The following is a 26,643-nucleotide window of genomic DNA, read 5'->3' as shown; positions in this document are numbered from 1 at the left end:
TGAGCTCCCTGAGGTCCACGCATAGCCTCACTTTCCCATTAGGTTTTTGTGCCACCACTAAGGGCGACAGCCATTCCGCACTTTCGATTGCCTTTATCACACCGCCTTTCTCCAACCTGTCTAGTTCTGCTTGTACTGCCTCTCGGCAGCGGAATAGTATGTTTCAGACCTTGTGGCTCACGGGTTTTGCTCCTTCCTTCAAGCGTATCATGTGCGTGAACCTTGTTAATTTTCCTATCTTCCCGCTGAACACTTCGGGATATTCTCTTTTCCATGCTTCTCCCTCATATCCTCGTTCCGTGTCCATCAGCATCACTTTCTCTACTCCTCCGGGATTGAGTTGGATACCTAGTGCACCTTGGTCTTTCCATCCCAGCACCGAAGGCCCCTTTTCTGCAACATACAGCTTACAGTTGGCCTGGCGTCCTTTAAATTCAAATAGCAAAGGGAAATATCCCAACGTGGGTATCCTCTGTCCTGTGTAGGTGACTGGTCTCAAATCCATGGGGCGTAGTTCTTCTTTTAGTCTTTCTAAGAACTTTTCTTCCCATACTTTTCTCTGTACTATCGTGATGGGGGCTCCTGAGTCGGCTACAATGTTGATCTTCACCCCCTCTATGCTCATGTTGAGTATCGGTTTGTTGGATCCTTTGCAGTCCACGTCCAACACTTGGTCCGCTATGTATAGGACTTCTTCGAGGTACTCCTCTTCTCCTTGCTCCTCTTCTTCATCTGGGCTACCCTGGTCAATATACTTGACAGCTGCTCCTTTGGGTTTCCGCCTGCAAACTTTTTTGTAGTGTCCAAATATGCCACAGAAAGCACACTTCGCCCTGAATGCTGGAGACACTTTGTCATTTCCTAAGTGTGAGGTGCTTCCGCATCTGTAGCAACTTGTTCTTCTTTCTCCACTTGTCCTCGGTGGTGGTCCTGCGTTCTGCTGGCAATGCTCTTTATTGTAGCATGCCCGCGAATAACGTGAGACGACTCCAGCTGGTCCAAAACCAGGAGGCTCACCTGGTTTTCAATTTGCCCAAATCACATCACGTCACTCCCCTCCTCCACTCCCTTCACTGGCTCCCCATCCGAGAACGAGCCCAGTTCAAGATGGGCTGCATCATCTTTCAAGCCTGGACCGGCACAGCCCCTGCTTTTATCTCCGCAGAAATCAACCCCTACATCCCTGCCAGGGAACTACGCTCCTCAGCTCAACAACTGCTCATAGTACCCCGCTTTAAATGCAAAAAGTGGGGAGGCATGACATTTTCTACTCTTGCCCCTGCGTTTTGGAACTCTTTGCTGGCTCACCTCAGATCCTGTGCCCACTACACACCTTTCCGCAAGGCGCTAAAAACCCTTCTTTTTACTCAAGCCTTCTCTTCATAACTGTTTCTTTCTACTCTCCTTGTCTCTCCTGCCCCCCGAATTCAGTATTTTACAGCGCCATGAAACCGCCTGGTGTACGCGCGCTTTAGAAGTATTTTAAACTCAGACTCAAACTCATTCTCTTCACATATTGGTTTCTGGGTGGTCCTGGTTGTTTGGCTTTGTCTCCTTTGTTGTGCACCATCACTCTGCACACCGTTTGTTTACTCCCTGCGTCTTTCCTGGCCGCCTCTGCACATCTTTTAGATAACTCTGCTTTCTTTACCAAGGCCCATACCTCCTTGATGGGGGCATCACCATTTACCCATAGCTTCTATTGTACTGCCGAGTTGGACGTATGCATGATGATTTGATCTCTCACCAGTTCGTCGTGTAGGTCGCCAAATTTGCACGTTACCACCAGTTTTTGTAACGCTGCGACGTATTCATCTATGGTCTCTCCACTCTCCTGCTTCCTCTGGAAGAAATTGCATCGATCTATGGCCACACTGGTCTATAGTGCGCATCTAGGTCCTCTATTGCATGTCGGAACACATCTGTGTCCGTCGCGTCCCTTGTGACTTTTACTATGTTGTCGAAGACTCTTATGCCTTCCGGTCCTAAACTGTGCAGTAGTATTTTCTTCCTCCTCGGACTGGAGTATTCTGCATCCTCTAGTGCCGCTAGGTAATTCAGGAAGTACCTCTTCCAGTCCTCCCACGGCATCGTGGGTTCTCCTCTTTTTGGGAGGAAGGGCACCATATTGGTGAGAGACGTGGACGGTGTCGCCATTCTTTCTTTGCCCCTTGGGACTGCTTGGGCGGGAACGTTACCGCTGGGCGGGCTGCCAGGCGCTTGCCTTGTATCCGTGTTCTCCCCTTGGCCCTGGCCGCTATTCTCGCCTCCCGCTGCCCCTCTGGGTTCCAGGTTTGCTCGCTGCCTTGCTTATTCTCCTGTGCTGGGCTCCTCTCTTGTTTGAGTGGACACGCCAGCACTCAGTAGCTTATCTCACGTGGCTTTTCCACGCGTCACACGTGCTTCTTATCTGGGTGATTCCTCCCCTGCCGGGAACTTCAGACCTGGCTTTGTTGTGCGATCCTTTTCTTAGCCCCGCCCGGTGTTTTCGGTGCCTTGTTGACTCGTGCCGGTCACTTTTGCCGAAATTTCATTCTCTGCCGCGCTCCGAGGTTAATGCGTGTGACTCCGGTGGTGGCGTATTCCTGTTTTTTTTTTTCGTTACCGTTCTGTTTCCCGCCTTGTCGCCATTGTAGGAATGCTGTTTCACCACTTTAATAATTATTTGGAGCCTCGTATGTGTTTAACTCCTTTATTCCTCGGAGCGCCGGGCCAGCGCACCTCTCAGTACTGGGCTTGGCGCTAACACAAGATGGCCACCTTCCGGTTCCTGCGTCCGCCCTTCCTGTTCCGGTCCCAGCGGAGCTGAAGACTAGACCATTACCACACGACCGCCCTCCTTTATTAGCACTGACTGGTGACGCTTTGATGAATGGGTGTAGGGTTGGTGTTAGCAGGGCACATGTCCTGAAAAAAGAAGTGGGGGACTAACCTAGTTAAGCAGTATGCACGTGGCATCACAGCGCGTGGCATCGAAGCGTGTGACATCACGGCATGTGACATCACGGCGCGTTACATCACGGTGCATGACATCACAGTGCGTGGCATCACAAGAAGTGATATCAGTTCTTAAGCCCTCACGTGTATGTTTAGCAGGTGTATCATAAGTACATTTGTGCACATTTTGAGTATACTTGCAAACCCTCCTGATTTAGGCAGAAGATTCACACTTTTGTATGCTACATATAAGACAATGTTACCTTTTGTCAGCGTTAGGCTTTCTGTACATAGTTCTTTAAAAGAAATAGTGATATTTACATTATTACAACGCCTCCTCAAGGGTAATAAGTGTATGTAAAAGGCAATTTATTTTGTGCAAATACAGGGAAAGATCAACACATCTGGCGTTCTAACAGTGCATGCAAATCTCCTAAACAGAGCCTTAACAAAGTGAAAAGCTGTCTCTAAAGCATGGGTGAAGTGCTAACACGGTGTGAGCCTTCTGGCATTTGCATAGGGTGCAAGGCTCCTGACTGCTACCAGCCAGGAAACTCCAACAAAAGGAGGCTTGATGACCCCTGAAACTCGGCTTTTATTATGGCCGAGTATTCCAGCAGGAGTCAGAAATAAGGGAGACTGTCCCCCTGTCTGCACTTTGTTGTGATCAAAAGCAGACAACAACGTGCAGGTGCTGCTGAATGTGTCCCGATGTTTGGAAATTACACCGGGACAAATTCACCATCTTTTTTAGTGGGGCCCAACTTCTTGGCAGGGTGGACAGCATCCACCCTGTGAAAGAAGTGGAGGGATGCCGTCCACCCGCGTGGACCCCCGACTTGTGCCCTGGGTGTTAGTAGTGTCTCCAGGGAGCCTCTGCTGCATGACATGGCCAGCACTTCTACAACCCTCCTAAAATGTCCAGATTTTGAGAAGCAAAAACTGGGACAGGTCAGAAATAAAAGTAGGACTAAAGCCTTTAGTCTCATTTTTATACAGACCCATCCCATTCTTTTGTGTAGCCTTGTAAATGTGTACCTATTTGTGCTAATTTTGTAAATGGTAAAAAAGGGGGTGGTGATGGACGGAGCATCTGAATCAATCATGCACTCACACCCAGTCAAAACATCTGGGTTTAATCCATCACCGTTCTTTAGCCCACTCTGCCACCCCAGTTCAGACATGGCTATATGCAAATCAGTCTTACCCTGTGCCTCATGTGAACAGTCCAGCCCGAACTGCCAAGCCATGTCTTCCCTGGACTGGAAACAATCAAACACTCACACCCAGTCAAAAGACCTGGGTTTAAACCATCACCGTTCTTTAGCCCACTCTGCCACCCAGTTCAGACATGGCTATATGCAAATCAGTCTGACCCTGTGCCCCTGTTCCTCATGGGAACAGTCCAGCCCGAACTGCCAAGCCATGTCTTCCCTGGACCGGAAACAAGCTTCAGAGGACCGGTTTCTTGCCCACTTTACCACTGGATTCAAGCAAGCCGGGCTGAAGATGGCTGGAATGCCAGAAACCGGTCCTCGGAAGCTTGTTGACAATTACTCTGTTAAAACGTTAAAACGTTCCACTTGACCGTTTGCTTGTGGAAAATAATTGGAAACTCTCTTGTGCATGATACCACAGCTAGATAGAAAAGATATAAAAACATCACTAACAAACTGCGGTCCATTATCAGAAATAATTTCTTCAGGCAAACCTTCTCTACAGAAAACTTCGTTCAAAAATTCTATAATAACATCAGAATTGACCTTTTCAACAATTTTCAATTCTGGCCTCTTCGAAAAATAGTCGACCAGAACTACAGCAAACATATCCTTCCCTGGTCCGTAATTAAAAGGACCAATAATGTCGATTTCTAACTTTCGCCACGGACTCTAGACAAACTCAAAGGGGGTAACACCCACAGAAATCGGTTTCACAGATTTATCACTCAAAGAACAAGGAGTACAATTCCTAACCCACCTGTCAATCATGCAATCCATACTAGGCCACCAGTAAAATTCCCTAATTCTCCTCTTAGTTGTGGACATCCCCATATGCCCTTCATGTGCAAGATTGCAAATAGACTCTCTAATATCCTTAGGAGGAACAATTTTATCAGCTATGAATACCATGCCAAAATTTTCCATCAATTCATCCCTAACCTTAAAGAAAGAGGCTAAATCATCACTCAGTTTCCTCTCTTCTGGTCAACCTTTACTTAGAAAAGTTCTCACCTTCATCAGGACTTCATCCTGTTGCATAGCTTGTGTCCATAACGTTTCAGACATCAATTTGGATTGATCATTACCACTGATAATGTTTATGTCACATATTGTAAAAGCAACATCACATTCTTCGGGGTGTTTTACCTCAGAACTATCGCAGATAGGAAATCGTGACATGCAATCCGCATGAACATTAAAACGTCCTGGGACATAAACAACCTCACAACGATATTTCTGCAACTTGGCAGCAAGCCTCGCTAGACGAGCAGTGAGAGTTCTACCACCACCCGCCGAGAACATACTAACAAGAGGTTTATGATCTGTCCTTAATGAAAATTTTGTTCCCCAGAGAAATTGGCGGAAATGTTGAGCCGCCCACGTACAAGCAAGTAGCTCCTTTTCTATTGTAGAATAATTAAATTCTGCATCTTGTAGAGTCCTTGATGCATAAGAGACAACATATTCCCCAAACTTATCTTTTAGCATCAAAACAGCTCCTAGACCAACATTGCTAGCGTCAACGCACACAATACATTCTTTTGCAACGGAAAATGGTTTCAGAAAAGGAGCATCAACAATTTTACTTTTGAGAATGTCAAAAGATTCTTGTTGGTCTTTACCCCATACAAATGATGTCTGTTTCTTTAATAAAGATCGCAAAGAATGTACAATTGTGGAATAATTGTGGACAAATTTCCCATAGAATTCAGTAAGGCCTAGAAAAGTCAACAACTGTTCTTTAGAAGTAGGAACAGGAGCTGAGGTACTACTTTTAACATGGTTCATTTTGGGCTTAATACCATCACTTGAAATTTCATGGCCCAAATACTCAACTTTAGACTGTCTAAACTTACATTTGGAAAACTTCAGAGTTAGACCTTTTCACTTGCACATTGCTTAATACAGAACGTAGATTACAATCATGTTCTTCACATTTTTACCAAATATTAGGATATCGTCTTGAAACGCTATCGCACCATTACAATTCTTGAGCAGATCCTTCATCAACCTTTGAAAGACAGAGGCGGCACTAGCCAGTCCGAAAGGCATCCTCAAATACTGGAACATGCCTTCCGGGGTAACAAATGCAGTTAACTTCTTAGATTCTTCATGCAATTCCACCTGGTGATATGCGCTGGCCAAGTCAATTGTAGAAAATACAGTAGCACCAGATAAAGAAGAAATTAATTCATGGATATTTGGTAGAGGATGTTTATCAACCCAGATTTCTTGGTTTAAACTGCAGAGATCCACACATAAGCGGGGATCGTCTGAACTTTTAAGTGACAAAACAATGGGAGATACCCACGGGGAAGATTCAATGGGCTCAATAATTTGTTTCAAAACCAGGTCGTCCAAAATTTCTCTAAGTTTACTCCTGTAGGCTAATGGGAAATTCCTTACTCTCTGTCTAACTGAAACTGCATTATCGTTGAGAATTATTTTATGTTTAAAGTCATAGTATTTTCCAAGAGTATACTTAAATACATCAGGATAATTCATCTTGAGGTTATCTACAAAATGTGAATCCTCCAAAACCTTACTTGAATTTGTTTCGGCCAAACTATTTACCTCCGAATCTATAAAACATACTGGAGGATTGGCATTGGGATCAAGCTTAATTCCCAGATCACGTTGATGTGGCCACCCAAGAATAGCTACTCCTTTAGTAGCCACATACACTTTCCCCTTGGTGATTCTATCTCTGATTTGAATAGTAGCCCAAAAGAAATCTTCCAGATTTATTTTTTGTCCAGTGTAACCTCCAGGTTGAATATCAGGAATTAACAATTACCTGTTTCCCCATAAACTATTGAACAACTTTAAACCAATGATAGTATACCATGAACAGGAATCTATCATCAATTCAATAGATTCGTTGTCAATTAAAATGGGACATGAGGGAAATTCTTTATGCTCAACTTCATCTACAGAGAGAATGCAGTTAAAACTATGAAGGACTTCTTCTTCTTCTTGTGAAATATAGTTAATTTTTTTAATAGAACGACAAACATTACCAAAATGTCCTTTTCTTTTGCATTTAGCACATACTCTGTCCCAAGCAGGACACCCTCTGTAATTACTAAAATGGTTAGAACTTCCACAATGATAACATGAAATATATATCTTTTTTTAACTTGTTATCAGAAAAGTTCTTATTATCCACAAACTTCTTATCACTGTCTTTTTTAAATACACCTTTGGAAGAAGAATTTGAATTCATTTGGTTCTTAACTAAAGAAACCTCAGGTTCGGGAATCTGTGGTTTAGATCCAGTACCTCTAATTTCAGACACAAATAATTCTGATTGCTCGATTCCCTTGGCAATATTAATAACTGCACTGAGCAAAGATTCTGTGCCTAACCAAAGTCTCTCTTAAAATTTCTTGCTCTTTGTTCGCATCATGATCTGGTCTCTAAGAACTTGTTCGTAAGAGATCGTTTCAAAAGCACAGGAACATGCTGAGAACGTAGAGCGGAGACATAATCCTCAATGGATTCATCTTGTTTCTGGACACGAGAATAAAACTTGAACCTTTCCATAACTGTGTTTATTTTTCTGCCAAAACAAATTTTCATCTGTCTGGTAGCCTTCTCAAAAACATCAATATCTCCTGCATCATCAATAGGGGGAAGATTGTCAAATTCTTTGATGCCTGCGCCCCCCAAGCAATGTCTTAAGAAGGCTAATTTCCACTTCGCAGAACAACCATCCTTCTCAAGTACGTCAACATATGCCACAAACATTGGGAACCATAAGTCCCACTCAATTAGGATCTCATTTAGGATCGCCAGCAGTTTGTAAGAAATGAGGAGGAGCTGCAATGTTTGACATTTCAGACAGAAAATGGTATGTTCTTTACTTTAAAATGTAAATAATAAGGTAAAAATAATGAAGAAATACCTTGGAATATAAAGTAAATGAGCTATCAAATCTTCAGTCAGTGAAATAACATGTCAAACTTGTTTCTGATTGAAAATACGAGTGAAAAGGTAAATATTCAAAATGGCGGCACGCAAATGACGTCAGCGCGTCACTCTAGGTGAAAGGTGACTCCAATAATGCTTTGCGATCAGCTCCCACAATGTTTGGCGAGTACACGTCAGCGTTGTCGTGAAAGAACAGTGGAAGATGTTGCATGCAAGGAATTCAGAGACGTGCTTGAAGAATTTTGAAAGATACACTCACCAACGACATCCAAGGTAATGGTAGATTGAAGTTGTAAAAAAAAATATATGTTATCCGATCCGATGCCGTAATGAAATAAAGAGCATGAAAAGTAAAAAGTACGTTACCCAATATTCACGAAGGTTCAATTCAACTCCAGTTGAAAAGAAAATATGGTGAAGTCTAAAATAAATAGTATGTGAACGTTGTTTTTCAAATCTTGAAATTTTAAGATCCCAAACATCGCCAAGAAATATGTAGTAAATTGGTCCACGAATAAAGATAGTTCCAAGAAGAATTTTTTCGAGTAGAAGAACAACTTAACAGCCACAGCAGAGAACAGCACATAACGATCTTCTTCCTTCAGTAGCTCACCCTCCTTCTACGCCTGACATTCTACAATGACCTCACAGATTCTAAATGAGCTAACCATAGAATACCACACAGATTGATTTGGTTGGCTGGGCTTATGCGTCACAGGCGAATATAGCACTTTACAACGCTTGCTTTTTCTACGCAGTATTTCACAACGCGGTTGATACAACGACTGTGTTGTTAACACGCATTGCCATTACTATGCAAGTCATTACATCGACTTGCAGTAGATGGTGCTGTAACATTAGAAATGTATAATTTACTATTCCAACTCTAACCTACGTAACAGTAGGGAAGGTGTTGGAGTAGTAAACTATACTATTCCTTATGTTAGGGCTCCATCTAATGCAAGTTGATGTAATGATGCGTAGTAATGGTACTTCGTGGTAACAACGCAGTTGTAACAACCGCGTAGTGGTTGCATCACGGTGTAAAATCCATGATGTAAAGGTTGTTTCCTGTCACAGGCACACAATGTTGTAAGTCCTGCTGGTTGTTGGGACATAAACAGGACATCTGGGCCACTTTCACAGTGCGTTTCTGTGGTACTGATGTCTCCGGACGGCAGCTCAGTCTTGGAGTCTGGACTTGACTCAAACAGGCTTTGGTTGCTGCAAGGGATCCGATACCCTGGGTATTGGTGCTGTACAGCTCCGGTTGGTCCTGGCATCTTCTCACCTGGTTGGGAGATGGATCTGACCTTCTGGAGCCCAGATACCTTTACCTGGGAAGCTGCTGCATCAGAGGAACTGTGGGGCAACAGAATGGTAGATCGGACATTGCTGTTTGGTGCCTGGAAGATGCAGTGGGGTAGCTCCTATACTCCAAGGGAGATTGATTGCTGGCAGTTTGCAAAGTGCTAGCAGCCCACCGGGGTTCTTGGGAGATGCATAGCAGCAGGATGAGTTGGTTTGTCGCGGATGTCGGGACAGGTGCAAGTAGGCAAGGTTTGGCGTCAATAAGTCCACAGGTTTTCCTCAGCTCTAGCTTTTTCACTCTTCTTTGTCCTCTTCTTCTTGTGTCTGCCAGATTTGAGTTCCTGGTGTCAGGGGTGCCACCTAAACCCTGAATTTTGGTGCAGGAGGCTTCAAAGGCTTCTGCCATCTTTGAGATGCAACCCTGGCTTCCCCCAGACAGGAGAAATTCCATTCCCTACCCAGGGCCCATTTGGCACCAGGACAGGTGGGAATATTAGCTAGTCAAGAGGTGTGTTCACTACACGAAAAGTTGTAGTTACACCTTCTTGGTTTTTAGTGAAATTAGATACACACGGTCAGTGTTAATGCCACTCCACACAGGAAGTGCTCATATTGGGGGTGTAGGCACCCCAAAGGTAAGACACAACATGTGCCTTATAACGAAATAGTGACTCTGTTCGCCGGTTTGAGCTCATGAGATTTTCGAGCTACGAGAACTAGCTAACCATTCAACTAGACGTGACACGATATCTTCAATTTCAGATTCGAGCTCTGGATATTTATTGAATCGTTGGCCGATCTTACTTGTTTGCAAATGACGATTAATGATATTCATCATCATTTAGGTGTTTGAATTGATTTGGTTAGTTGCCCTTTGGAATTCTCACTTTATCTGCGATACCATTGCTGAAATAAATTTCATTGGCCTGAAAGTCATTTGGCATATGAGCCAGACTAAACGCGTGTTGGCAAAATCTGTTGGCTTTTTTCATGCTGAAGAATTCCTTATGATTTGTACCCTGTGGTTGGACTGAACTATGACAAGATACATTATTATTATTATTATTATTATTAGTCGGGTTTTGTAGAGCGCAAACAACCCGGAGGCCTCATTATGGAAAATATATGAATTTGGAACAATAAAGAGGACAAGGAAACTACACATTCTTGAAAAGGGTGTTATTGATATGGAAACTTATATCTACTAGCGTTGCTCAGGTTGTGAAATTGTGTTTGTTTTTCCAGTGGCATACCTTGTGGTCCTTGTTCCGGCTCTGCATGCAGGGACTCAGCCATGTCACATGCCTCCTGTGGGGCACAGTCAATTAACACGCTGCAAGTGGCGTAGAGTCTAGTCCCAGTGGCTGCTCCTGTCGCACAGGGTCCCCAAAACGCTGCCTGTCTCTGTAGGGCAGGTGGCAGTGCAAAACCTTCTCCTGTAGCAGACTGTTCAGCCATCTGGCCAGGTGCTCTTGTTGCTCAATGCCCTCTCACCGTGCCCGCTTCAGAGGAGAAAATCCAGTCACCATTAATTCTACATTGCCAGATCCACTCAGTGTGCCGGGTGCCCTCTAGTGGTGCAGCCTTTGCCCAGTTACTGTGCTGGTTCCAGTTGCCCCGAGCCCCTCTTTAGCCCCCTCACGTGTGAGATGAAAACTCTTCCCACATAGTCAAAACAAAAAACAACACCCTAATCACCCTACACGGGTAAGATTTAGCAAGTGCCTTATAAAGGGTTGGTTAGCGCCAGGGCTTTAAGTGGGCTGGGTCTTGCCGGTGCTTAGCACCAACAGTTCTTAAAAACAGATGCCAAGACGTCTCCTACCGGGCTCCCCATTTTTACCAAGGTGGGAAAAAAATAATAATAATAAGCTCAACTCTGCAATACTACTATCCGTCACTGTTTTCGATGTAACTTCAAAAAGATTCATTTCTCAGTTTTATATAGGGCAAGCATGAGCACTAGTTACATTATACAAAGACATATTCATGTCTTGAATCACAGGATGTTGAGCCCACATGAGGCTCCAACCTGCTTTCTCAGCTCAAAGGTGGGCAGCTCTAGCCTTAGGCAACATCCTCTCCCACAAGAAGGGAAACATTCTCAATATTATATACAACAAAGTCATAGCTGTTGCTTATTTATCTTATGCCAGTTATAATAATTTGTAGGAAAGTAGGGTCTGCTTCCTATGGTCACCCCCACTTTTTGCTGTGATTCTCTGGTTTTTCGACTTTAATTTGGCTGTGGGCCTGCTAATCAGACCCAAATCCCAGCTGTTCTCTCTCTAAATTGATACCATGCACTTTAGGTGCATACCAGATTGGTTACTGGCTAACCCTTGTTAGCCCCTGCATAGTGTACCCTAGGTACCCAGGGCATAGGTGCGTCCTAGGCCTACCTGCAGCATGTATTGTGCCACCCCTAGTTTGCATTCCAAACTGACACCACAGGTCTGTTCACACAGCCTGGGTAAGTTGGTGTAATCACCCCTTACTTAGATATAGTATACCTATATCTACCTTTACATATAGACACATATGCACCTATAAGCCACTCCTATGGTAGGGCTCAACAATCCTGGAGGAAAAGTGCTTAGTTTTATGTGAGAGGGTGCCCTAGCATGAGCTGAGCCCCTCTGCATCTTTCGGAACCATCTCCTTATAGTTGTTCTATAATATAGCCATACAATATACTCTTAAGTGCATTATAATCCTCACGGTTAATGCTAACTTTGGGTTGGCTTTATCAAAACATGTCATGTAAGGTGTCAAACACTTTGGAATACTACCCCCCCCCCTGCCAATTCTGGCGGCGGGGGTAGCATTCCACCCTTCTAGAAGGAGAAAACATTTAAGTTACTGCTTTACCCTGTTAAAGTTAAACAGAGCCTCAGCATCACAAAATGGATGCTGCTGCCACAGACACAAGTCTGACCTCCTGTAGCTGGACGAAACTCTGGCAGGGGAGGCCTGGACAATAGGTTTCCTGTCCAGAGAGGTGCCAGCACCTCCCCAGACAGGGGTTTTGTGTATTGGGGCAGGGAGGGCTGCATTCAGTGAATGCATCTAGGCACTGCCTGGGGCACACAAGGTGCTCCATGCATAGCCCGGTTCAAACCAGTTGCTGGGGCACTCCAGCCCCAGCTCTGGCGTGAAACTGGACAAAGGGAAAGGGGTGTAACCACCCCCTTCTCAGGTCCACCCATAGGAGGGATCTAGTCTGGTAATCCAGCCCCCAGCCTTAGTATAAGTATAGGAGCTGTGTCCCTGGGACTTTAGATTATCCTGGACGAATCTTTGAAAGACATATCTTGGACATTCGGCATTCCATTCTGACTGGAGAATGGAAGACATCTCCTTTGTGGTCAAGGAGTGACCACCCTGTGCAAACAGGCACCAACAGCAACTTCGGTGGTCTGCAGTTTCAAGGCTCCCGTTGGAACCCAAAGTCTCTGCGACTCAAGAACTGGACTTCCAGACTTCTCTGACCTCGATCCACATCTACAGCAAAGCTGAGACCCGTGGCAGACACGAGCAACGCGTGTGTCCGGACATCTTGGACATCCTGCGTTTTGCTACCTGCACTCCTTTCCTGAAGCCTCGTAAGTTGTGCATTGGGGTACGAAATGTAAATGTAAATGTACAGGAATTTATATAGCACAAATCACTGAGCGGTTTCTAAGCGCTTGCTTAGGGAACCCGTCCTGGTATTACCCTGTGAGATAACCCCGGCAGGGTATCCGCAAGGTGAAAGCCAGGCATCCTGCTGCGAGGGGCCGTTGTGGAGATTAAGCAAGCTATTGCCCAGAGTCCCAGAGTGTGAACCCGGGAATCGAGTAGGCACCGGAGCGAGAATTGTCGAGTCCATGGACATTTTAGGACTCATGACCCCGCCGATCCGGGAATTGAACCCTGGTCCCGGGCTGACCTCTGCTTCCAGGTATGCCTCCTCTAACCAGTGAGCCACACTTCTCCACAAAAAAGCCCCAGCCCCAAGCACCATTTGAACCGAAGCTCAGGCCCCCACACTCTGTGAGTGTCCCGTGGGCCCTGCCTTTACATTTGTGCTTGATGCGTCTTCCCGGTTCCTTGCCCGTTGGCTAGTGAGCCTCTGAAGACGCCATCTTGAATCTAACTTGTGATCCTGGTTGCTCCAGGCTTGCTCCAACTTCCCTAAAAAGGAGAAGCACCACAGACCTTGCTGGTCTGCAACAGAGCCAATCTTGACATCCTGCGTGGGTTGCGGTTGCCAAGGTTTGTTGTGTCCAATCTGGATACCGACACTGCAGTCATCTAGATCCATTGAGGGACAGCTTGAATCCAGCTCCTAGTCATCGTCGATGCCTCCTGGACCTCATGGCTGAAGAGACAAACTCACCTTATTCACCTTAACGCACCCAACATCGCTTGGTTCCTTCCTGGTCACTGGCTAGTGACCGAGACTCTGTCCCCTCTGCTTTCAGGTTCTTCACATCTCCGATCCACCCTTGGATCCACCCGGACACTTTTCCTCTGGTCGCCTGCAGCACTTCTTTGCAGCTCTCCATAGAAAACGACGACGAAACCCGACACGAAAAGACACCTATGCACCCGGCTTCCCTGGGTGAGGTAACACGAGTACTCCGGTGCTCCTGTGGGTCTTGACTCTCGAAGTGTCCTAGTTCAAAAGGGTTCCATCCTAGTCCATCCGCAAGTGTCCTTAAATTGTAACTTTGTATCTTTTACGAACGCCATAGAAAGCCAATGGGAACCGCGCCTGTGTTTAGACACTGCATGTGACTCCCATGGGTCTCCTACTTCCTAACCTTTGGTTGTTTAGAGTAGCCTCAGCAATTCTACAGGCCCTAGGCCTGCTTTCTAACTCTCATGCGGTACTTATACCACTTTTTAGTATATGGTTTGTGAGGCCCCTAGGGCATAACGTATATTGTGCACCTTATCGTATATTAACTGTGTGACTTATATTGTATTTTTACCTCTGACCTAATAAAGAGTGCAGAGGGGTTGTGTTTAGATTAAATACTTATTTATTTGATATATACCTTGTGTGGTGTCATTTCATTTGGTATTCAAGGGATTATATAGGGTAAAACAACTTGCTTAACTCGCCTACTGAAGTCTTAGCCTGAAGACTGCTGGTTCATGCTACCGCTAGGATAGCTTTCTATAAGGTTGACTTTACAACCACCATCAATAAGGGTCAAATAGACTGGTACAAGGTGCCCACTAGTAATAGTGGACATCATGTGCCAGGCTAACTTCTCACACCATTGACAAAACCAATAGTCCTGGCTTGTGGCAGGTGTGATGTATTAGATATATGGATGCAATGACAGAAGCAGCAAAATACCAGTGGGCGGTACACTACGCTAAGCACAGATTTTTAACTTATTTGCTTTAAGCCACACACTTCATTACAGAGGCTGCACCCCTATGAGAACCCCTCCCCTAGTGTTTTCATCCCACTTAAAGCCCTGGTTGGTGCTATATCAATGCTACAACTGTAGTCCAGCACTAGCTCTCTGCTCTGCCTGCCGCAGTGGTGCAGAGTCCAATCAACGTGCTGGGTCAGATTGATTAGTCACCATGCCTACCTAAGTGGTGCACGGTCCATTCTCTGTGCTTGCCTGAGTGTGGCTGTTCCAATAGCAGAGTCGCCGTGCCTAATCACCGTGCATGCACCAGTGCAGAGTGCCTAATCGTTGTGCCTGCTCCACAGAGTGACGTCATAGTCCTCGTCATTAGCAGATAGAAGGCCCCTCTCGCCTCTCACTCAGATGCTCTTGATATCTTCTGTGGATCAGGGCCTCTTAGAAGACCGGGCCCTGCCCATCCCTTCTCTGGCTGTGTTGGTTTTTTGACATGACAATCGACGCGAAGAAAGGCCAGGGCGTCCAGATGTGCTTTACTGGCATGTTTGGGTCTGATCCTATGAAGGTCTGTAGGTCAACCACTGGTGCCCCCTCCCCGGAGTCCCAGCGCACCGCCAGGACGCAGTCGGGACGTTGGCATGTTTTTCTTGGATGGCGCTCAGTGGCATTGGTGTCTTGAATGTGACACAGGGCGCTTCTTACGTGTTTCCCTCTCCTCTGAGGTGCAGTGACACCTGCTGGATACCCAGTGCTTTGCACTCTCTAATGTCGGAGAGACACGTTCTAGTGTTGCAGTATGTTGTCACACACTGAACACACACCCACCACAGGCGTCATCAGTCAGATGACCCTTTTAAATAAAAAGGGCTGAGCGCACGTGCTCAGGGCCAGTTGTATCACCCCACTACTGTGTTTCATTATTAGCGATGCGGCATAGGGCCCTCACATCACCACATTGGCGATGAGGCGGAAGCTGTGCCCCTTCGTGCCACAGCTGAGAATCTAGGAAAAGGGGGAGAGAGCTGCCCGCCTAGAGGGCACCCCCTGTGAATGGCGCCGGACGCCGAGAGGCCCGCGGGGCATGTGCCGAGTCCCGGGCCTACTTCAGGATAAGGAGGTGACCGGGAGCCTATCCCGCACCTCATGTGCCCACTGTGAGCCGCCCCCTGCCTGGAAGTGCCATGGAAAGCAGCGCCAGCCGAGTGGAGCCCCCCACATCGGCCGCGACAGAGGGCCCCAATCGTGAGGTGACTAACGCGGAGCCCACCCGCGTGGATGAAGGGGCCTGCCGGCCAAAGGTGAGGAAGGGGAACGCAAAGAGAAGTGCTCCTGCGCAATTAGACACCAGCGGGAGGCCACCCCGCTCTTTCAGCTCTGGAAACAAAGCATGCTGCCCGTGAACAAGAGGAGCGGTGCCAGCACCCACTGCGCGGCCTGTGCGAGAAGATGCCTGCTGCGAGGGGCGGGTAGCGGCAAAAAGTGAATGCCTGGTTGCTGCGCCCAGTAAGTAAAAGGATGCAAGAGGGGGAACAGCATTTGACCAGAGGCCCCGCCAAAGTCCGCTATGCCGTCCCGCAGGTTCTAAGACTGTCCATGAACAGAGCCAGCATGCTCCGGCAATAGTGCTAGTGACACCCCCCCCCCCCGCGCGCAGCGCGATTACTGAGAGCCTGCTGCAGGCGGGGATAGTGAGCAAGACAGGCATGAGACCGCGGGCGGCCGGTTAGGGCGGTCAACATGTAAAGGAGCCAGCCCTCCTCCCTGGAAAACTGAACAGACTGCCTGTAAAGACGTGTCCACGCGCCACCAATAAAACGTGGTGCGCCTGCTACAAGGGGCAGTGGGAAGTGACGGTGTGCGGTCCGCGACCGCAAAGACAGGGAAAAATGCACGGGGTAGCAGGTGTGCGCCCCCCCCTTCCCGGCTGCATTCTGTCTCAAGGTCCCGCATGCGGAGGAGATTCACAGTGCACGAGAAAAGGCACAGGGGGAGAGTGTTGTGGCCCCTGCTGCGCTCGTGTGCTCCAGGCAGCATTCACGGAGGCAGTTGGCGGTCTCTGCAGCTCTGTGGCATCGATGTGTAAAGAATACAGCACCCGCAACGAGGTGTGGAGGCAGGACAATCACGCCAGACTCATGGAACCAGTCCAGGTTTCGGAATGGAAAGCAAGGCCGCCAACTGCACAGAAAAGCGCAGCAGTGCCAGCAGTGCCATCTAGTGGCTGTTTTGTGTTACTGCAGCTAGAGAAAAGAATTAGGATAGCATAAGCACTAGTCTGCAGCAAGGGGAAGATGACTGTAACCTACCTTAGACCAGTGCCAAAGTTGGTTAGCAGACCCAGGCTATTTTAGAAGGGGCACAGAGCACTAGCAGGAAGGACAGAAGGGAAACACTAAGACACAGTGAAAACTGCCAAGTACAGAATAACAGTGCACGAGAGAACTGACATGCCAGAGTAGCACCAAGACATCCCACAGCCCTGAGGATGGTGTGACAAGGCGCAGGAACGTGCCAGAAGTGCAGGAACTCCACCCGAAGACAGTTGCGGGTTGCCTACCCAAAGCAGATGAGGACAGCAAACAGGATTTCACTGACGGGGCAGACAGACCCCTAAGACATTGTCATTCTACTGGAAAGTAGGAGCAAGCCCGCAGGACGACACTGGAGAGCGCCCAAGGTGAAGGCAGCGCAGGAGCTGCAGAACCCACCAACAGCAAGAAGAGTATCGTCTAGAAGGGAACCCTGAACACAGTGAAGCAGGAGGCGCAGCGGTACCTGGTGGCCACAGGTCATTGCTGCAGCGCAGGGAAAGGCAGGAGCACCACCAGAAATGCAAGAGTGATTCAGTAACCCAGCACTAACAAGTGCGCAGCGACACAAATACAGCGGCTACAGCTCCAGGAACGGAAGACTACACGACAGCCGCCCAAAGCAGCAAGTCACTGGAGGGACAGGAGAGCACAATCAGAAGCATGCCGAAGCACTGCAACTGAAGAGAGACAACTGAGCAGTTGCACAGACCACCAAAGGCATGAAGATGTACAAGAAGGTGGAAGAATGTTCGCAAGGGAGAAGAAGCCGACCACCCATTTGGTCGCAAAGAGGAAAAAGCCGACCACCCAGTTGGTCGCAAGGAGGAAGAAGCCGACCACCCAGTTGGTCGCAAGTATGAAGAAGCTGACCACCCCACTGGTCGCAAGGAGAAAGAAGTCGACCACCCCGCTGGTCGCAAGGTGGATGCTGACCTGCAAGAAGTCAGCGAGCGAAGAAATCAGACAAAGACATCCGACAAGAAGAACGGAGAAGACATCTGTGAAGAGAAAAATGGAGGAGATGTCCAGGAAGAAGACTGAAGCCAAGTCTAACGGAACCAACTAAATGTCAGAAGTAATCGAGTGAGAGAAGGTCGCGACAACAGGTCCAGTCACAGAGTGAAGTGAAGACAATGTCCGAGTGCTTGGACAAGACCAAGGGGAAATGCGTGGAGTGCACGCTACACGGAGAGACCTGGTTAGAGCAAACAACCAGATAGAAGACCAGACCCGAGTCGCAAAGAAAGGAAGAGAAGACCAATCCTGAGTGGCACGACGCCACGATGAAGGAAGAAGAGAGGAAACGAGAAGAGCAAAGAGGTGTGCATAACAAGGCCAACCCAACACACACCAAAAGGGGGACACCCAATGGGGAAATTGACATCCGAATACAGTACCTGGAAAGCATCAACACCACTGGGAGTACACATCCATGTGCAAACCCGAAGGTCACCCCGACATAAGATCACCGCCTGTTTGCCCACTGAAGAAAAACAACATTCTGGTATCACTATCCAGGGGCATCATCGCCAAGGAGCATCTCACCACCCGAGTGAATCCACACACGCCCCAAACAACCAGAGGTCGAAGAGGCGAATCACCCAGGAACCTTCTGTGCACCCCCTGTCAACCTACAGCCTGCCGAAGTCGAGCACACCCGGCCATTGGAAGATCCACTCTTGGGGACTACACAAGACTTGGCCGTGGCCCTGTTGGGAGTTCCGCAGTGACCCCTAAGCGTGGCCTACACAAAGGCCTGCACAGCCCACGCGGTCACGTGGCAGTCCAGGGGACAAGGGCCTCAACTGAGTTCCCGTGCGAAGGGAGCCCGAGTAGGAGAGATGTGTCGGCCGTAGCTCCACGTCAGGCGCGGAAAGCATGGAGGTTACAGTTGAAGACTGGTCACCCACAAAACTACCAGAGTAAGGTGCAAAACCTGAGTCCAGAAGGCGACGACGCCCAGACAACGACACCACCTCAGAGGCTACATGAGCGACTTGGCTGTGAATCCGTTGGCAGTTCCTCAGCGACGCCATTGCACGGCTCACGCAAAGCCCCGCACGGTTCACACGTTCCCATGACAGCCAGCAAGGAAGGCTATCCAAGAGGCTCCGGTGGCAGAGGAGTCCAGGTGAGAGAGGAAAATCGGATGTCGCTCAGCAGTCTGGGGTAAGGAAGGTCACCGAGCACATCACCCCACAGGAAAGCCTCACTCACAGAGACCGTCTCCGAATCCAAAGTAGATTTCACCACAGCTCCAGATGCATCGACACCGCGAGACCAGGCCGGTCTAAAGAACATCGCAAAAGCAGGTGAAGGCATCCTGACCATGCGGTTCGAGACTCCGGGTCGTCCAGTGAGAGGGCACACCCACGAGAGAGGGGTATCCGTGAGAGGGATATCCTGCAACTGCAGATCCTGTTGGAGACCGCTACCAGTTGGAGAAAACATCTCAACCAGGACTATACAGTGGACAGCAGCCCACCAATGATCTACCATCATTCCATCTGCACTTTTCACTGACTACCGTGTCGGAAGAAAGGAACTGTAAAGCACACTGCCACGGTGCAAGTACAAAAGGAGCACATCCACAGGGCACCTGAACATTGTCCCAGGGAGAATTAATGGTCCCGGCACCAAGGATACCCTTGCCGGCAGATGACCAGAACTGAAGAGACTATGTGGAAGTCATCTACATCAAGTTATGTTTAGTTTGCAATTTTGTATTCTCTCCCACAGGTTCAGACTTAATTTTTGTTTGGACCTTCATTAAAGTTTGGGAGGGATGTAGTGTCGGAGAGACACGTTTTAGTGTTGCAGTATGTTGTCACACACTGAACACACACCCACCACAGGCGTCTTCAGTCAGATGACCCTGTTAAATAAAAAGGGCTGGGCGCACGTGCTCAGGGCCAGTTGTATCACCCCACTACTGTGTTTTATTATTAGCGATGCGGGCCTAGGGCCCTCACATCACCACACACTCCACAAACCAACCTATGACGTGTCCCGTCCTGCAATGATCCGAGGTTGCCGTGCTTTCTCAGCATTGTATTTGTCAAGATCAGTGCTTGATTTGGGCTTCCAGGCGCTTGGAGGCCGATGAGTCAGTGTTCCCGCCCACGAGGCACTGATGACTGCACTGCATGATATAACACTCACAGTCCACATATTTTTGGGCCGTTTGATACGTCCTGAGACAGTTCTTTAAACCAGCGCCAGCCCCAGTAGCCCAGGTCTGCAATCTTCGGAATAACATCCCTGGTGCCAGACGCTGCATGTGTCATTAATACGGCCTCTAAGCGCATAACGTTCTCCGTACTGAGCGCATCCAAGAGCACGTTGTAAATTCTTTCATCCAGCAACATCACCTTAGACCCAGATTAACGCAATCATCCAGGTGGAAGGTGTACCCCCCATCTCCCCCGGGGACGGGGGTTCAGGGGCCACGGGTGCAGCACCAAACATGCAGAGAGAGGTGCATTCAGGGCTTTAAGTGGGATCAAAAAGCAGGGAGTCTTTAATGGGGCGTGGACACAGGCATCTCGAAAAATGCTGTATAAGGGGCGAGTGCTAAACAACTAAGGCTGTGGCCTAAATCAAGTGAGGTAGGATCCTCTTCCTCACAAATTCATCGTCTGACTCAGCATTTCTAACTGAAATCAGTAGCAGCACAATGATTACCATAAGCAGGAAAACACTTTACAAGCTGCATGTTTATTTCTGTGAGGTAATAAGTGATATATAAATGGCACTTTCCGATCTGCAGTGGGGATAAAGTACTAAAGAATTTCAGCAGAGCAGAAACACTGCCCAAAAAGCGAGGTTAAGGCTAAAATGACACAGGGCCTGGGACTGGAGGATAAAAGCGGCCTTTCTCCTTTTCGATGAGAAAGGCACATTCACTTGTATTCTCTCCACTCCACACTGCGCCTGCAGCAAAGCATGACAAAAACAAGCATAGATCTCTTGTCTGTATGGGGCCATGTGTTTCTAATTAGAAGCACATGGCCCCATCAAGATAAGAAAGTGCTTTGTGACAGCAGCAAAGCAGGCGACCCAGTCCTGATCAGATGTAATCTGATTATTGATTGACACAAATTTGATGATTTTACCTTACTGTGAATGTAACTTTTAAACCTTCAAGGTGTGAAACATGAGCACTCGCTGAATTCTTTGTGGACCCTAATGTACTGATTCGATGACCTGTCTCATTTGCAAACCTTGATTCATCAGATAGCTCTCTTAATGTGCTCCAGAATTACACAAAGAAAAGTGCTAACCAGTGTATAAGGTACCTGTGCAGTAACTAAGGTGCTGTAATTCTGTGGACTCTCTCCTGTTATAATACCCTCTCTCTATCGTCAGTTTAGCTTGGGTAAGGGTTTACAGTCTGGCTAGCAGAGGAATTGACTGATTCACATATGCAGGCCAACCCTGGGGACAGTACTTCATAATTTACAGTGCCATCAGACCTGATTTAGAGTGGGAGAACCCCAATTTTTAAAGCCATAAATGGCTTCAAATTAGCTTTTTCCCACCTGAAATCACCCCCATTTCCATGCAATTTAGTGGAGAAAATAAATCTCCCACGACTACTTTTTCAGACTCTCTATGTTTTCAAATGTTAACATAAAAAGATGTGTATTTCACATTGCATATCTGATTTAAGAATACCAGGGTCCAGTATACAGGAAGAGGCATTTCTGAACAGGTGTATATGGTGAGGTAATGCGGGCAGAGTACTGGAAAAATATGTATAGCATAGGTAGTCTAGCCGTTCTAATTCAAATATGTTAAGAAACGCACTGCCTTCCATTTACCAGGGCTGGGCCGGTGTCAGGGCACTTCATCCCTTTCAAAATCTGCCCGGTGCCTGTGGGCTCTGTGCTGGAGAAACATACTGCCTGCATCCCCAGCTACGTGCAGGCAAAAGGACTGCCATCACACACCCCTGTTCAAACTGAGTTTGAAAAAAACGTTTCTAAATCATGGCTACTACTATCTTCTTGGGTTATATGACAGTTTTGGAATGTTGTCTCGGAGGTAGGCAGAAAGGCCCCCATTTATTGACTTGAAGTGGTAGCCTCTTTATCGGCAGCTGGTCCTACCCCAGGAACTGACCTCCAGCGCCATTACATGTTAGCTGACTAGGCACTACTAAATTCAACATGACGAGAAGGCAGATTGTATGTGTTAGAAACGGGACCCTGGCCGGCCAAGACTCGCGTCGAGGTCAGTCAGGGATCACCATTTCTAAAGTCAGGGCAGGGGAGTCACACACCAAGGCAACCCCCACTCGCCCTCTAGGTAACGTGGCGCGAGCAGTCTAGGCTAAACTTGGAGGCGGTATGAGTTAAGTATTTGCGCTCGCACCCCAGCAACAACACCCAAGGCCCTCCACAAAGAAAGACGCCACACAAGGATATATAAAAAGTAGCCTTTGTATTATAATAAACAAAATACATTAGATAACACACGCAAACTGTACAATGTGCCAGGGGCACGGGCAGAATTTACAAGGGGAATTATGTACAGGACAGGGCCACATGGACCACTGTCAGGGGTAGGCACTTGTCAGAAAATAATACTGGTAGATATACACTTATGTCGTAAACATAGAATGAGTAGCACCAAAATTATAACTGCAACACAGATCCAGTAATCACTGGAACAGAGTCAAGACCTCCTACGCAACCCTAAAACACTGTAGGCAATCACGCAGGTAACTAGGACCTTATCATCAGGACCTAAAAAAAGGAATACCAACACCTAAGCAGTTCACTCTTAGCAAAGGGAAGGAAACCTAAACATAAAATGGGACATCAACAATCTACTATGCAGGTCACATTTAGCATAGTGGATAAACATGAAATACCTAATCAGGTCACTTTTAGAAAAGGTAAGCGTACATAAACAATTGCACATGAGGCATTAAACACAGAGGTGCAGATTAGAACAAATGCGCAAGAATCATATAGCAAGAAATTACAATGCGCGGGGTGCACACAGCACAACACTCACAAATGTCCCTCAGGCCAACTGGCCTCGAAAGGGGCGGAATGCCCTGAGTCTCAGTGTCAGGGAGGTCTGCGCAGGCAGCACAGAACACAAAGCCTAAACGTGGCAACTGTCCACTAAGTGCTGGACAGTTGTAAATACAGATGCACAACGTTGGAGCCAGGAGGGCTCAAGAACAAAGTGGGCAAGGAGCCTCTCAGGGGCTCACAAAGCAAATGTGCAGATAGAGCTCAGTGCTCTAAATCAATGAAATGCCCCCTCGAGCCTTGGGGCTCGTAAATGCAGGTAGGGCAATGAGCCTCGCCGGGCTCGGCAACAACTGTGGCCTCTGGAGCCTCTCGGGGCTCAAAAAAGGACCAATGGGGGCGTTGGAGTCCCTCACGGGGGACTCTGCATCCACGAAAAATGTCCCCTGAAGCCCTCAGGCTTCATAAAGCAATGCGTGCAAGATCGCGCTACGGGGGAGGGGCCGACACCGACAATGTGTCCTGACGCCCCTCTCCTCTGCAGGCACTCACCGGGTCTCTGCAGCGGCGGCCGCTCCTCACCTCGCGGCCTGGTTGCGGAGGCGGGACTTCCGGTCGGCCTCGAGGGGCCGCGCTGTGATTGGCCGGTCGGCCAAATACTTCCGGGTCGCCGCGGGCAGCGCGGCGGCTCGTACCAGGCAGGCAGGCGGCTTCTCAGTACCCGAGGAGTGGGCTCCCTCGAGGTATTTACAAAATCAAAGTACGGGGCAATGCCGGGTGGGCTCCGGCTTCAAAATAAAATTATACGGCGAGGTGGCACTCGCTATGCACAAAAATCGGCAAAGTCGGCTCCAATGCCGGGTGGGCACCGGCAATGCAAATCAAGCGCTCCCAAGCGCTCTGGGAGCAAGGCACAGCGCTCTCAAGCGCCAAGGGAAGCGCGCTCGGCGCTTCAAGGAAACGAAGCGCGCCTAGCGCTATAATTCAAAATCAGGGTGCCTCCAGGCACAGCAAAGCTCCAGCAGGGTCTGGAGGCAGGCAGAGGGGCAAGGCAGGGCCAGAGCCAGCACACTGGGTCTCCAGGCAGGGAGACAGCCAAGTGGCGGTCCTCTTGGCCCCAGCAGCAGCAACAGCCCCCTCTGGCAAGGATCCCAGGCAGAACCAAGAACAGGACAAATTGTATGGGGACACAGCCCCTTCTTATACAGAAAAACCCCTTTGTCTCAAGGGTGCAGGGTGGGGGGAAACCAGTCGCAGCTGGTTCTGAAGTACTCTGTTTACCTCAACCACCCTCTCTATTCACTGGCAGGGCTAGGGCCATCAGTCGCACTACAGGGGGTGGAGCCAGCATTGCCTGGGGAAAGTCCAGGCCCATCAGGGACCAGGGACACTCCTCCCAAGCCATCAAGCATGCTGATCTCACACTCACCACCGGGCAGACCCATCCAGCCTTCCTGGAGCCAGGCTCACCAGCCAGCTCCAGCCAATCACACTGCAGGCATATTTTACAGTAATATGCCAAGTCCCAGAAATGGCATTCGAGCATGCACTCCCCAAACAACAGGAATTACTAGGGACACAGACCCTCCCCATGCATACCTATGGGAGAGCAGGCCAGCCTCACTACATGCACGCACTTTACTCTGGGACACAGAGAAAAAGTGCGCACAGACCAGAAAATCATCCACGCATATCACAGATTAAAAGCAAAAAAGATTAGGGGTGAACCTGCCTTAAGGGCCAAGTCCAACAGTATGGATACAATTAATCAATCAATCAATCAAGAACTTTTAAAGCGCACTACTTACCCATGAGGGTCTCAAGGCGCTGAGGGGATGGGTTCTGCTATTGCTCGAAGAGCCAGGTCTTGAGGATTCAGATTCAAATTTGTATTTGCACTAATTTAAAACCATAACAATGCAATCCTAAAGCATGGATGACACCAGCACTGCAGAATCTAAAACCATGGGTTATTCTTACAAAGTAAAGGAATCAATATCCACCTTTTATTTCACAATATGCAACGGCCTCTTTGCACACTGTAAGTATTTTGGCAGACTTGAGATCAGGAGCCCGCCGGGCATTGGCCTTGGCAGGCCTGCAGCATTGAACATCCCTAAGTAAGTGACCTTTATGGCTTTAGAAAGGTTTCTGGTGCTTATCTTAGATTAAACAGGGATTAGGAAAAACTTCAAGAAGAAAGCATGGTATGCATTGGCTGAGTAGTCAAACTTCCATGAGGGTAATCATTTCAAGCAAATAGACGTGCGCCTCATCCCTGAACAAAATGTTTTCTTGTAAGCGTGTGTGTGTGTCTTCATGGAAGCGTTCACTGATGGAACCCAACCCCCCTGTCCTCTTCTTCCTTGGTTACCGCAGATCCTGACGGCCAGCGGGGACGGGACATGTGCTCTCTGGGATGTCGAGAGCGGGCAGCTTCTGCAGAGTTTCCACGGCCACGGAGCGGACGTCTTATGCCTCGACCTGGCTCCATCTGAAACGGGGAACACCTTTGTGTCTGGGGTAAGCCGGGCTGCTGGTCTCGCGTGAAGCCTGGTCTTGTGTTTAGCTGAGTTTTCCTTCTTTTGCTTTAGTCATCCAGTTTCATCAGAGTTGTGGACTAGCAGCCACTAGTTTCCACATTATCAGATTGTTGTTGACTAATAATTGTTTTTTCGCCCCTGAATGAGGACTCATTACAACCTCTTGCTGCCCCTTTTGTCTCCTCAGGGGTCCTGACCCAAGTCTGGACCTTTACTCTATAGGGGGTTCACTTGATTCATTGCTGATGGATGTGAAAAATACAAAATAAGAATGGTGAATTAGCAGCGGAAAATAAGGTTAAATCAAGTGCAAATGAAGAGGAGAGCGCCATATCTACAGAGGTACGGCACTCTGCTCCCCTCTCTCTAGTGCCGGTGCTGATTTCAGCTGCAGTGCGCTGCGCGCACACCTTAGAGCCATAGTGCCAGGGTACGCGCCTGAGTCTAGCATTGGTTTTGTGCAGGAGAGGTACCCTTCATGTAATGAATGCTATGACTAGACAAGTTTAAACACTTGCCACGTAGTATGTGTGCTGCACAGTGCAGCATGCATGCAAATTAGAATACATTTCTCCTCTTAACACCTCCTTTCAGATACTGTACATTTTTGGTGCTAAACACTGTATTACAATTGTTTGTAGATAGGAAGGAATACCCATGTACCACCCATATAACATCCCCTTGGCCCTAAGTGTGCAAAGCAATGCCTTGAACCGCTTTGCGTTATTTCAAGGGTGACTTTCCAATGCAAAACAAGTTTAACGCTGGAAAGTAAATTGGTAAAGGAACATTTTGTGCTGGTTAACATCCCTTTTGTGACGATAACCCAGCACAAAATGTTTCCCATTTTAGCCCTAGAGTCTGCCAGGAGCGAAGCATGCTTTGCACTAGCTGTTGTTTTAGATGTGGCACTTACCACCAAGTTTGATGCTTTTGTGAGTGCCAATGCTATAGTTAGAAACACAGGCTAATAATCAGTAGCGGCCAATGCATATTAACAGTGGTAGGGCGGGAGGGGCTGTGGG

The 26,643-nt window shown here is 47.9% G+C and overlaps 1 protein-coding gene across 1 annotated transcript in view; it reads left to right on the top strand.

Annotated features, from left to right (window-relative positions):
• The window catches only part of GNB5 (G protein subunit beta 5), a 360,042-nt gene that overhangs the window by 171,409 nt on the left and 161,990 nt on the right, over positions 1–26,643 (top strand). Inside the window, exon 7 of the mRNA XM_086958304.1 lies at positions 25,455–25,598. Within this exon, the coding sequence (XP_086814430.1) occupies positions 25,455–25,598 (144 nt within the window). The remainder of the gene's footprint in view (positions 1–25,454; positions 25,599–26,643) is intronic.

Source organism: Lissotriton vulgaris, chromosome 2_1 (assembly GCF_964263255.1).
Source record: "Lissotriton vulgaris chromosome 2_1, aLisVul1.2, whole genome shotgun sequence".
NCBI classification, from domain to species: Eukaryota; Metazoa; Chordata; class Amphibia; order Caudata; family Salamandridae; genus Lissotriton; species Lissotriton vulgaris.
Note: the sequence above shows the minus strand (reverse complement) of the source record. Positions and strands in the feature narration are given on the sequence as shown.